Below are 14,082 nucleotides of genomic sequence, written 5' to 3' on the forward strand. Positions count from 1 at the left end.
CAAACAGCAGACTTGATGAGAAGGTCAATTATGTGAAAGAAGAGAAAGAAGAGAATGGTGTTGTGCTACTAGCATGCAAGAACAATGATGGAGACCAAGACTATACATGGTACCTTGACACCGGCGCTAGCAACCACATGTGCGGAAGAAGAAGCATCTTCGTAGAGCTCAATGAATCAGTGAGTGGCAACGTTTCTTTTGGAGATGAATCCAAAATACCCGTAAAAGGAAAAGGTAACATCCTTATTCCCTTGGAAAATGGTGGTCACCAATTAATTTCAAATGTCTACTACGTGCCCAATATGAAAAGCAACATTTTGAGTTTGGGTCAACTCTTAGAAAAAGGTTATGATTTTCATACGAAAAATTATATCCTTTTTCTTAGAGATGACAAAGGAAGATTAATTGCCAAGGCGAAAATGTCAAAAAATAGAATGTTTCCCATGAACATTCAAAACGATGTTGCAAAGTGTCTTAAGATATGTTACAAAGACATATCTTGGCTTTGGCATCTTCGTTTTGGGCATCTTAACTTTGGGGGATTAGAGTTATTATCTAAGAAGGAGATGGTGCGAGGCTTACCGTGCATCAGCCACCCTGATCAAGTTTGTGAAGGATGTTTACTTGGGAAACAGTTCAGGAAAAGCTTTCCAAAGGAGTCGACCACAAGAGCCCAGAAGCCACTCGAGCTCATTCACACCGATGTGTGCGGTCCAATAAAACCAAGCTCTTTGGGTAAAAATAATTATTTCCTTCTCTTCATTGATGATTTTTCAAGAAAAACCTGGGTGTATTTCTTGAAGCAGAAATCAGAAGTCTTTGGAGCATTCAAGAAGTTCAAAGCCGCTGTAGAAAAGGAGAGTGGTTGCAAGATCAAAGCCATGAGATCTGATCGAGGAGGAGAATTCACTTCGAAGGAATTTCAAGAGTTTTGTGAAGCAAATGGAATTCGTCGACCTTTGACAGTTCCAAGATCCCCTCAACAAAATGGAGTGGCGGAAAGAAAAAATCGAACCATCCTCGACATGGCTCGAAGCATGCTCAAAAGCAAGAAATTGCCTAAGGAATTGTGGGCAGAAGCTGTAGCATGTGCTGTCTACCTATCCAATCGGTCTCCAACAAGGAGTGTGTGGGGAAAAACTCCACAAGAAGCATGGAGTGGAAGAAAACCAGGTATTTCTCATCTAAGAGTTTTTGGAAGCATAGCCCATGTACACGTACCAGACGAGAGGAGAATCAAACTCGACGACAAAAGTGAGAAGTTCATCTTCATCGGCTATGACACCAATTCAAAAGGCTATAAGCTGTATAATCCAAATAATGGGAAGACGGTGATCAGTCGAGACGTGATGTTCGATGAAGAAGGAGAATGGGATTTTAGCCCGCATGCAGGTGATCTTCACTTCTTTCCTCAATTTGAAGAAGAGAATGAACAAGGGATGATGGAGCAAGCAAGAGAGGTTCAACAAGAATCCACTACTCCACCTGCTTCACCAACATCAACCAATCATGGTAATTCATCAGCATCAGCATTGTCAAGTGGGAGTCTAAATGAAAGAGAAGTACCACGCACAAGAAGTATACGAGATCTTTATGAGGTAGCTGAAAGACTTGATAATCCTACACTTTTCTGTCTCTTTGCTGATTGTGAACCAGTCGACTTCCAAGAAGCAGTGCAAGATACTAAGTGGAGGAAAGCAATGGATGAAGAAATTGAAGCAATCCAGAAGAATGATACATGGGAACTCGCTATTCTTCCGAAAGGACACAAAGCCATCGGAGTCAAGTGGGTGTACAAGACAAAGAAAAATGCCAATGGAGAGGTCGAAAGATACAAGGCAAGACTAGTGGCGAAAGGCTATAGTCAAAGAGCCGGAATCGACTATGATGAGGTATTCGCACCTGTTGCTCGGTTGGAAACTATACGATTACTAATTTCTTTGGCAGCTCAAAACAGTTGGAAGATTCAACAAATGGATGTGAGGTCCGCCTTCCTAAATGGAGTCCTTGAAGAAGAAGTCTACATTCAGCAACCGTCAGGCTATGAGATCAAAGGGCATGAAGACAAAGTTCTGAAGCTGAAGAAAGCCCTCTATGGGTTAAAACAAGCGCCACGAGCATGGAATAGTCGCATCGACAAGTACTTTCAAGAAAACAACTTCATCAAGTGCCCTCATGAACATGCTCTCTACGTCAAAGTCAAAGATGGAGATATTTTGATTGTGTGCTTATATGTGGATGATCTAATCTTCACCGGGAGTAATCCAAGCATGTTTGAAGAGTTCAAGAGAGTGATGACCAAAGAATTTGAGATGACCGACATCGGGTTGATGACATATTACCTAGGCATTGAAGTCAAGCAGAACGAAGAAGGAATTTTCATCTCCCAAGAAAGCTACACAAAGGAGATACTGAAAAAGTTCAAAATGGACGACTGCAAGCCCGTGAGCACGCCAATGGAGTGCGGAGTCAAACTAACCAAGTATGACAAAGGAGAAAGCGTAGATCCAACATTTTTCAAAAGTCTAGTTGGAAGCTTGCGCTACTTGACTTGCACAAGACCAGATATTCTCTATGCTGTCGGATTAATCAGTCGCCACATGGAGAATCCCACAACTACACATTTGAAAACGGCCAAAAGAATTCTTCGATACCTCAAAGGTACTGTTAACTTTGGCTTGTTTTATTCAAGTTCTGATAACTACAAACTTGCTGGATATAGCGACAGTGATTGGGCAAGAGATTCCGACGATAGAAAAAGCACTACTGGATTTGTGTTCTTCATGGGAGACACTGCATTCACATGGATGTCGAAGAAGCAACCGATTGTCACTCTCTCTACCTGTGAAGCTGAATATGTAGCTGCTACTTCATGTGTCTGCCATGCAATCTGGCTGAGAAACTTGCTGAAAGAATTAAGAATGCAACAAGAAGAGCCAACAAAGATCTATGTCGACAACAAGTCTACAATAGCTCTAGCAAAGAATCCAGTATTCCATAACAGGAGCAAACATATAGATACCCATTATCACTACATAAGAGAGTGCATTGCAAGAAAGGATGTGCAAGTGGAATACGTGAAGTCTCAAGACCAAATCGCAGACATATTCACCAAGCCCCTCAAACAAGAAGACTTTGTCAGACTAAGAAACTCAATCGGCGTCACAAGACAAGATTAAGGGGGGATGTTGAATGGTAATCTTGTCTTCAGCCCAAGAAGATGATCCAGCCCATAGAAAACTCATGAAATGTGCTAGAAAATTCTAGCAAAAGGTTGTCGGTGCATTAGGCATGCATACTAAAAAATCTGGAGAGTTCTTGCAATATTTAAGTAAGCTTGCAAGCAGAAATATCTAGAACCACAAAACTTGTGGCTAGGAGGAATTTAGTCCAATTCCACCGACATGGTGAGTCGGTTAATCAAGGCTATAAATAGAGATTGTATTGCTATGTAAGAATGTAGAGGAAGTGAGAAAAAGAGTGAAGAAGTGTAAGAGTGTTTGAGTGTTTCCTCTTGTATTAAGATTGTGTGAGAATAAAAATTTTGTATAACACTTTGAGTGTTTTCTTTCTCTTGCCTATCAAATTCCGCTGCATTACATTCTCCTTTGTGAGATAAACATCTCCAAAGTAGTGAAGCATTTTTTAAACCCCAACAGCCAATGGTAACCCTTCACGAGCCGCAAGGGCTTCACTGTGAAGAGGTGACGAGACAAACTCGAAGGACATGGAACGAGAAGCCACAAAGCACCGCAACTCATCACGAATAACAATCCCCAATTCCCCCCACCCTGCTTGACTCCCTCCAGGCACCATCGACATTAACCTTGTGGAAACCAAGCGGTGGTTTACACCATTTCTGGACGGGCGGATTCCAGGCCGCGCGAGGGGTGTATCAAGGAATATGGTTGGCTGTGAGGCTTGTTTAAAAAAGAATATGGTTAGCTTTGAACTCATTAGAGATCTATTTATATATTGTTGATTATCAACTAGTCTTGGTCTGGACCCACAATGTGAGTAGTGTATCTTCCCCTCGCACGGTTCGCACCTTTTTAGATCCAATGTTAATTGTACCTGTTAGTGTTGACCTCTCCTGTATCGCATATGTTATGCCCTCGTGTTTGACAATACTCTACGTATTGAGAAAAGAAGGAAAAAGGAAGTTGTCGGAATATTTTGATTGGTGCTATATATAAAATGAGTGGGGGGAAAGGTTTGCTATACACTTTGCAGAGTAAGTGAGGATAGGTTATTTCGATATCGATTCCAGATCAAACGTGATCGCGTTGTTTTTCTGTAGTCGTTTGCAATGTGTGAGATTGTGGAAACCAAAAGCCAGGTACTGCTGAGCTGAGATGCGTTCTTTCCATGGATTTACTGGTTACAATTATTTCGTCTCTCATTCATCACATAAGAGAAGTGAAACTTGTTTTTTTTTTAATAAATGAGCTAGTTATAATAAGTTAGCTCGAATTCGCATTTATCGAGAATCAAGCCTAAGATCTCTCACTTATAAATGATAAGGAATACTATTAAACAGTAATATTAAGCGGCAAGAATCACAAGTCCAGAAAGCAAATGTCGGCTCAAATGTAATAAGAAAACTACATGACACGAAGCCTTTGGGCCTTGTCATCACAAATCAACATATCTCTCTGGTCTTAGCATCGTGTTCCCATCTGATATATATATACGAGAAAGATACTTAAATTAGGACCATTTCTAATCATTTTTGCTCTTAAGTACTTTTATTAAAAGTAAGGCAACAAGTTGAACTTTATTAAAAGTTCAAGTGTTTATTGAAATACACTTGGAAGTGTTTCCTAAGAGCATCCCAATTAGGGTTTTATCCTCCATGAAACTACTATATTTGAAGCCCTAATAAGAAATTTTATCTCCAATGAGCTGAAAAATAGGGTTAGATCCATCACTTGGACTAGCAACTCCCTTTCTTGGACAGCAAAAAACTAGGCTACATGTAGCCCCTAAAAGCAGTGGATCCCACGAGAAAAGTAGCTACCTATGTGAGCCAAATTTTGTCACTCTCACCCCACTTGCGAATACACTTATACTCTTCTTTAATACTTTTTTAAATTCTTTTTCTTTACATATTTTTGTTCCAAAGGTCATGAAATGATATAAGATGTTCCACTAAAATGATATAAGATGTTCTACTAAAAGAGTTTACTTTTATTAATTTCTAAATACAAACACACTACATATTAAAATGGCATTGGAAGTTTAGAGACCAAAACCGAAAACATAAACAAACAACATACCTAAATTGCAAGGGCATTACAATTGAGTTATGAGATGAAATCCTATCTTGTCTAATTTTAGAGAAACAAACCAACAGATAAAACTAAGATAAGAGAACCTAATCCAATGGTTCATAAGTGATAAAATCCAACTTTGTCAGAAAATGATTTTTTTTAGGTTGAAATGTTCATAATTTTTTTGAGATAACACATCAAAAAATAAACTTAAGATAAGTTAACACACAAAAAATTTGATCGCGTAATCAAATTACTACTTAAATAAATATAGATAGCCCCATATAGAGCCTAAAAGTAAATAGCCCCTCATTGAGAGATATTCTTTTATAAAGCCCCAATAATTCCTCGAAGCTCTAAAATAGGTTATATCCACCACTTTTCCAAACACATATAAAGCTCCTCATTGGGAATGCTCTAAGGAAGCACATGTTTCTCTAGGAAGCACTTCTAAAATTCACACAAAACTCTTTTTAAGTTAATATGTCAAATAGTCATGAGTAATTTTTGGTATTAGACAGCACTTTTAGTTATTTAGAAGAAGTCCCAAACAAACCCTAAATACCAACCAAATGGTCGATGACTAATTAGCAATAAGAGTTTGTTTTGGTTTGCTTCAACTAGAACAAACGAACTAAAACGTTACTTTTCTTTCATTAGTATTGGTTGAAATAATAAATAATAGATTACTAGTCTTTGTGGTGATAGGGTACTCGGAATATAGTCCATGTGGTATAAAAATAAGAATTTAAGTTCTAGTGGTGAAAGTCTGTTAGGATTTATGTCCAAATTTGAAAAATTTGTTAATTCTTCGTTAATTATTAGCACATGAGGCTCACATGTGAGGCTAAAAAGTCAAAATTAGCCTCACATGTAAGCCTCACGTGCTAACAATTAACGAATAGTTATGTTTTAACCTTATATATGTGGTTCACTTGCTAATAATTAATAGAAAGTAGACATAATTTTCAATTTTGAGCACAAACCCTAACATATTTCACCACAAGAACTTAAATCCTAATTTTTTTACCACAGAAGCTATCATCCAACTATCGTATCACCACGGGAACTAATAATCCAATCCGACCTAAATAGATAAACCACAGGTGCATTAATTACTAATTTTCTGATGCATCAAACATGGGTTTGGTTAGGCCAAGTTGACTAGGGGGTGCCTAGTGTGCTTGTTTAATTATGCTTGGGTCAAAATCTCCTTTCCGTACATTCACTTTCGTAACGAAAAATCCATCGACAAATATATGGTAAATGACGTTCATTTAGTTTTGACCATTGTTTATTTCGTGGATGAGTTCATTTGAAGTGGACAGTAGCATAGACTCATGGTGGAAGAGTAGTTGCGATGCTTTCACGAGGAAGAAAATTTGGTAATTGTAATAAACGTGTAACAACTACTGAAAGTTGATTCGAGAAAGCGCGCTGTGTTTGGATTAGGCTTAATTAAATAAGTCTATCTGATATTGCATAATATATTATGAAAGGACCAGCGTTGAGGTCAGAGTTTAAAATTTCCTCGATACAGTCAATATTTCTATGAAACTATCTAAAAAATCATAGAAAGATATGGAAATGGGGAATGAAGTCTAAAATTCACCTTATATCGGAGAAACTCTTTAAGTTTAGGCTAAAATCGATATACATTATCGAGCTGTTAAATATCAGAGAAACTCTTATATTTCGTCCAAACTAATGCTTGACAAAAATTTCATTTCAAATTTTTTTCATTTCCATCGAAAGCAATAGATATCGATATTCAATCTATCCGTCGATATTTCCACAAATTTACATATTAATATTTTCACCGATACCAATATTTTAAACATTAGTCGAAGTACATATGGTTATATTTATATATGCCTGGCCGAGGGTGGACGTCGACTCTCGATACCGATTCGCGGACGTACGTCGGAACTTAGACTTTTCTGCGTTCTTAATTTCTTTCTGAACGTAAATTACAAACTAATCATAGACATATATGCATATGTAGGTTTGAAAACAAAAAAAAAAAAAATATATATATATATATGCATATGTAGACAACAACGGAAAGTGAAGCTTTTTTGTATATAGCTAACAAATATATGCATCTCGATGGATACGAAAAAATAAGGTTTTCTTTCTACATTTTTAGGGCATTAACAATGGAATAAATTATTTTATGTGCTCTAAAAAACAATAATTTGAGAAAACTATTTGTTTTCAAGTGTTTTTCAAATTGTATAGTAATAATGACATATTGTGCTGTATTTCAGACACTGATAAATTTTTCGGACGATTTCCTAATTTGCAGAGTCATGGATGGAAGAAAGTTGAGGCATATATACATTCTTACCGGCCACCGAAAGCGATTATTTGGATGCACTCAAAAAGTCTATGGTCAAATCACATGTACATATATAATATAATCTATGATTGTGATATACACCTGCTCATTGACAACAATGAAGATATAAATATTTGACGATAAGATTTCAATGCTCTCAAGTCTGTACAAGCTACAGTACGTATAATATCTCGGTGCTTCTTGTTCTTTTTAGGGTTTCTTTTTCTGGAGTCAGTAAACTGATGTAGTCTAAAGGCCGGACTGGACATCATCTTCATTTATATGATATTCAGTACCAGTCAATTAATAAATCACTTTTCAGCCCTTTTTAAGTACATGATAGTATGGTTGAGAGTGAATCTCACGTCAGAAAAATAGAATTTTGTATGTGCTTATAAATAGTTTAGCTACTCTCAAATTGCTAATTGATTTTATAGTGGAAGGAACTCCAACTTTCTTCAAGTATGAATTGATCAAACATTAGACTTACCAACAAAAACAGTAAATTAACATCACACGTACCCTAAAGTTAAGCTGTCTGCTGTCACCGTACCCCTCAACTCATGTAACTTCATGAATCATGTATATAAGCGGAGGCCGAGGCGCACACACAGAGGCATACGTTTATCCCCACCGAAATTGCAGCCGCCGCTGAAACCTTACGTACCCTACTATCTTTAATGCTAGCTTCTTCTGTTAAAGAAATTTGGTGAACGATCCTTTCACTACTTAAAGGCTCTGCAACTAATCTTTTCTTTTTTTCTGCTCTATATACTTCCAGAATTTTATTCATCTGATAAAGAACTGGAGCAATCAAGAAACATGCTCATCAAAATGTTACTCTCCCTTCTCAATCTCCTCAGGATCATCAAGACACACTACTACTCGTTCATGATTACGTTACGTGGTGATCAATATCACAAGCTTCCCGGAATAAGTTATTCTGATCGTGTTGTGCTACAAGATCACAATAATTTATTCCTGGAAGTAACCCCTTCGCCTTGGTTGGTGCCGTTACCGGTTCACTGTATAGCTGAATCCGTGAAGAACCAGCTCCCGGGGGTGCAAAATAGAGGAGGCAAAACGCAGGATTCGGATTATGGCTCGCACACCGATACGTGTACTGTGTGCATGGATAAAGTGGAAGGAGGGCAAAGGGTGAGAGAGCTTTCCAATTGTTCACATGTATTTCACAAAGAGTGCCTAGATGCTTGGATTGATGAGGGTCAGTTTACCTGTCCTCTTTGTCGATCCAATCTATTGCCAAAGAATTGTACTACTCCAGAACCAAAAGGTCATGAACGGGAGTTGGATTCATGGAGGGCGGAGAGGATGATTTACTTGTTTGGTGACGATTACCAGTTCATGAGGTAGCTGGCTTTGTTAGGATGTAGTAGATATTCAGTGGTGAAGCAAGCATGAGGTCATTAATTGATTGTCCTTGATGCCAATAACTCTAAAAACTCCATGTGTATTTGTTTGTATTATTGTATTTGACCCCTATAATTAACAATTAAGGCAAACTAAATTACAACCTCATATTCCTACTTCTTTTATTTTCTTCTATCATATTTGTTTTCTTTTCTCTCTTCTTGTATGGAATGCTTTAGTTGAAAAACCTTGACAGTCTTCAATATTACTCTACAATATCATGTATCCACCCTCAACAAGCTTCTACTAATAATAGTAGTTATCGACATATATTGGCATAATCTTTTGGCATATGTTGACAGGAATTGGCAAGTGCCTATTAGGTGCTCGACGAAATGACCCAATAAAACTTTTTGGTTGATACTATAACTCCATTATTTGAAAATCCTAGCTACATATATACATATATATATGTACGTATTTGAATATAGTATATTAATTGTTATTAATGATTTTTTTTATCGATCATCTTTTTATGAGCATAAATAAATAAGAAAGCATGAAAACATGAATATATGAACATATGGTGATGTTGATAATCATTTCAGTTTTTTATTTTTAGTTTTTTATTTTCTTATAAATTGAAACTTGTTTATGTTGGAGAACAAAGTCGCATTGAACACAAAATAATATACACTTTGTAGTGGACGTTACTAATATCACATTTTATGATTCAACCCCATACCTAATAGATGGCCTACTAAGTTAGAAATTATATCCGCAATGATGATCGTAAGACTTAGAAAGTAGCGTTAAGGTTTTCGTTTTCAGTTTTCATTGTTCTTTTGAAACTTGAAAACAATAATCAAACAAGATTTTAGGTTTAGGTTTTTAAAAAAAAAAAAAAAAAAAAAGAAAAAAAAATTACAGGAAATGATTAACAAACATTAATGAGGCTTTATGATAGGTTATTTAGTATTTGCATAAAGAGGGTTTTTTTTTTTTTTTTTTTTTTTCATTAACATAACAAACCACTTATAAGGATGCCAAATGGGTACATATATCCAGTGATCAATTTCTTGATCTAAAGGTAATAAGCACAAATACAAATGATTTTAAAACCCTCATACGGTCATCACACAAAACACACCACTAAAACGAGGAATCCCGAAATTGATATGTCCCATAGACACGTGACATACCAAGCAACGAAACCCTCACCAAAACCTACGCGAGACAGTGAGGCTACAAAACCGCGTAAACGATACAAAAACCTACGCGTGACAGCGAGGCTACCAACAAATTCGCATAAGCGACACGAAGGTCGAAGCAACAGACCAATAATAAAACACTAAACTAAAAAACAAAAGAAAATAAACAGGCGGTGCAGCTGCAAGTTGGTAGTAGGTGTGGGGAGCAAAACCAGGGCACATGCAGAAATGTCGGGAGGAGGGTGACGCCAGCTGTAGCTGGGACGAACTGAGAGAGGTGGGGAGGAAAAGGGTTCCAGCTAGAGCTACCGAAGTTATTGGAACGCCACCACAAACCAAACCAACAAAATAGTACCGAGAACCACCATAGATTCCACCAACTGGAGTTGGTCGCAGTAATGACAAGAAATAACGACAATGACATGGGTGGTAAAGGGGTTGCCAAGCCAAGACCACCCATGCCATTGAACCGCCATCCCAACCACCACCACGAACCTAAAGATGACAAAACGATAGTTCCAAGTGCAGAGCCTTCGGATGTCCAAACAACCGAGAGAAAAATGCTGGCAAATATGCACACCCACACAGCGGGAGATCAAGAAGCCGCCACCGGGAAGCTCCATGGGCAAACCCCACCTAGGAGTTACACGAAGTCGAATAAACAAAACCTCCGAAGGTGAGACCGCCACTAACCTGGCAAGAACAGAAAAAGAAGAACAGATCAAATACCCACAAAACAACCCAAAAACCCACCCAAAACCGCAGATCTAAGCCCAAAACATGAGCCTTATGCGGCAATAAAACGGCGAAATGGATCGGAGGCTCGCCATCGAAACCGGGTGCGCACAAAAGAGTGCGGGGATAGGGTGGGTTGCCAAGCCAAGACCACCCATGCCATTGAACCGCCATCCTAACCACCACCACGAACCTAAAGATGACAAAACAATAGTTCCAAGTGCAGAGCCCTCGGATGTCCAAACAACCGAGAGAAAAATGCTGGCAAATATGCACACCCACATAGCGGGAGATCAAGAAGCCGCCACCGGGAAGCTCCATGGGCAAACCCCACCCAGGAGTTACACGAAGTCGAATAAACAAAACCTCCGAAGGTGAGACCGCCACCAACTTGGCAAGAACAGAAAAAGAAGAACAGTTCAAATACCCACAAAACAACCCAAAAACCCACCCAAAACCGCAGATCTAAGCCCAAAACATGAGCCCTATGCGACAATAAAACGGCGAAATGGATCAGAGGCTCGCCATCGAAACCGGGTGCGCACAGAAGAATGCGGGGAGAGGGTACTAGGCATACCAAGGAAATAGAGAAAAAAAGAGAAGAAAAAAAGCAGCGAATGGAAGGGGTTTGGGGGAGGGGGGAGGTGGGAGGTGGGTCATAGCAAGAGTAGGAAGAATGAGCAAGGGGTGGAGAGGCTAGGAGGAGGGGAATGGTAGAAGGAGGTGGGAGGGGTTACCACCGTCCCAAGCCTAAGCAATGGACCGACGTCTGAGGTTTGCAAGGTTAGGATTTTGCCTTAGAGAGAGAGAGAGAGAGAGAGTGAATAGGAAGAACTTGCAAAGAGGGTTAAAATACACAAAATACTTGCAAGAGTACAAGGTACATAGTTATAGTAAGAATGCTCATGCAAGGTCATTCTCACATGAATTATTTAAAACAATTTATATAAAAACCAAATCTTAAGAAATTATTTGAAAACAAGGTTTAGAAAAAGGTTGATTTTGTGACTAAAAATAATAAAACGAATTTAATAGAAACAATAAAAGAAATCAACAAGAAAACAATTTTCAAAAAAAAAATTGAAATTAAACAATTTTGAAAGAATGATAAAAAGACACCACAGTTCCGCTGTCACCTTAATAATCATTTGTAGTTTTACCAATTACTTATGAATTATACATGCAACTTTGAATGTTAGGTTTTTTTAATGCATATTCTACTTGTGGCATTCAAGATAGAATGTATATGAAACATGCAATCCATCTGTGACATTCAGATCAATTATAAACATGCATGACTAATTACGATTTGTGAAAACCCTTTGAAAAACCATGCAACGCTTAAGTCATGGCATTTTCCCTAAGTAAACTTACAATTATTAACCACAAGAAACATTCCTCAATTTCCGGGGGGCATTCCAAGAAACTGCATCCGGTTACTTATCTAAACATCATAATAATAGCTAAGCATTAAGATGTAGAGACAATTTAAACATAATGATTAATCATTCAAAGTATGCATGCATAATATCATAAACAGTTAAATAAAGACTACATATTCATGCTAAGGCTCCTTCTCCAAATTGATGTGTAGAGAACCCTAATGGCTAATTAGGTTTATTTATGCTACTACAAAATAAAATCCTTCATAGAAAAAAAATAAAATCCTTCATAGAAAAGGTCTTTTAAAAACTAGGAAACAAAATAAGTTAAAGTAAACTATGAAACATAATCCTAATCAATTAAGGGAAATCTGTCTAGCCACGTTGAGGACCTTAGACACCTCCAAAACAGGCACAAGACAACTCTTTTAAAGCTTGAGATGTCTTGAACATATTTGCAAAAAAGCCCATTGCCATAAAACGACATCTTGAATGCCAAAAAAGCTAACTAAGCCCAAAATGTCACTTTAATAGTTTCGTGCACTGGTCATTTATGTACTCGCCATAAATTAACCGCTTAGTAGAAAACTTTGCAAATTTGTCACAAACAAATTGAAAGACTTGCGAATGTCCTTCAATTGGAATCACGCCATAATTCATCCGCTTGGTCACTTTTTGCTCAAAAGGGGGGGTTGCATGTCCTGCAATTAAATTATAATTCAAAAAATCAAAATATGGTCAAAACAAATACCAAAATATATTAAAATAAAGTAAAATATATAGTATAATATTGACTCATCACTTTACAAGTGAGTAAAACGATATATGATAATCAAACGGTACCCATGCATCATATCAGTTTCTTCTTACTTTTCTTTTACCCGTGCGTTAAAAGAAAACCAAACCTAGATTCAACTAGAAGTAATTCGCAACCCGTTGGGTCATCAAAGATCACGGATTAACGGGTCACGGACCAGCTAGCGTTGTCGCCCTAGCTAGCACATCTCAATGGTCCCCATGCATGATCGAACTGACTCAAGATTAAGGCCGGTGAATGGAAAAAGAAAAACGGACCGACCTTTTAGACGTAGACAGACAAAGGAAACGGACCGACCTCTTAGACGTAGACAGACAAAGGAAACGGACCGACCTCTTAGACGTAGACAGACAAAGGAGTACATTTTGTTGGCAAAATCTCTAAATCTTTTTGAGTAACAAGCATCAATTAATTTGTACGTTATTCGTATATTGCCTACTTTCTTGGACTTGTTTGGCAGATGAACCGGTTGATCTGAAATCATTTTTTGTTGGATTAAATGGTAGTTATAATAGTGTTTTTCTTTGGAAAATTGTATTTTTATAGTTTGTTCACTAGAATTGAATGTCTTAATAGTTTTGAATTTGTCTAAATTTTGTAAGAATGATCTATTTATAATGTACTAAAATATAAACAGTAGCCATAAACTGATGCTGACTTAGGGTACCTAACTAAAAGTAGAAGATATATATATAAAAAGAAAAGAAAGACTTACTTTGGGTATATATCTTAACCAAAAATAGATGTATAAAAAAAGAAAGACTTAGGAGTAAGATTCCTAGGAGATGGTTAATTTGGTGCATTTTTATGCATGGATTCTCTGTATCCGTCTCTCGTTGTCTCACAGCGAAGCACCACATGATTGAATGGGCGGAGATGTGAATGTGTTCGCACCTACCAAGACATCGTTATCATCGTTATCATCGTTAGCATGCATTATTTCAGAAAACAT

The 14,082-nt window shown here is 37.6% G+C and overlaps 1 protein-coding gene across 1 annotated transcript; it reads left to right on the forward strand.

Moving 5' to 3' along the window:
• Positions 1-8,292: 8,292 nt before the first annotated feature.
• Positions 8,293-9,153, forward strand: LOC103951580 (E3 ubiquitin-protein ligase RHA2A-like). Its single transcript, XM_009363001.3, has one exon. The coding sequence runs from the start codon at positions 8,437-8,439 to the stop codon at positions 8,986-8,988; it is 552 nt and encodes a 183-aa protein (XP_009361276.3). The 5' UTR covers positions 8,293-8,436; the 3' UTR covers positions 8,989-9,153.
• The last annotated feature ends 4,929 nt before the right edge of the window (positions 9,154-14,082 follow it).

The sequence above is a fragment of a genome, unplaced genomic scaffold, assembly GCF_019419815.1.
Source record: "Pyrus x bretschneideri cultivar Hongxiangsu unplaced genomic scaffold, Pyrus_bretschneideri_v1 Contig4, whole genome shotgun sequence".
Lineage (NCBI taxonomy): Eukaryota > Viridiplantae > Streptophyta > Magnoliopsida > Rosales > Rosaceae > Pyrus > Pyrus x bretschneideri.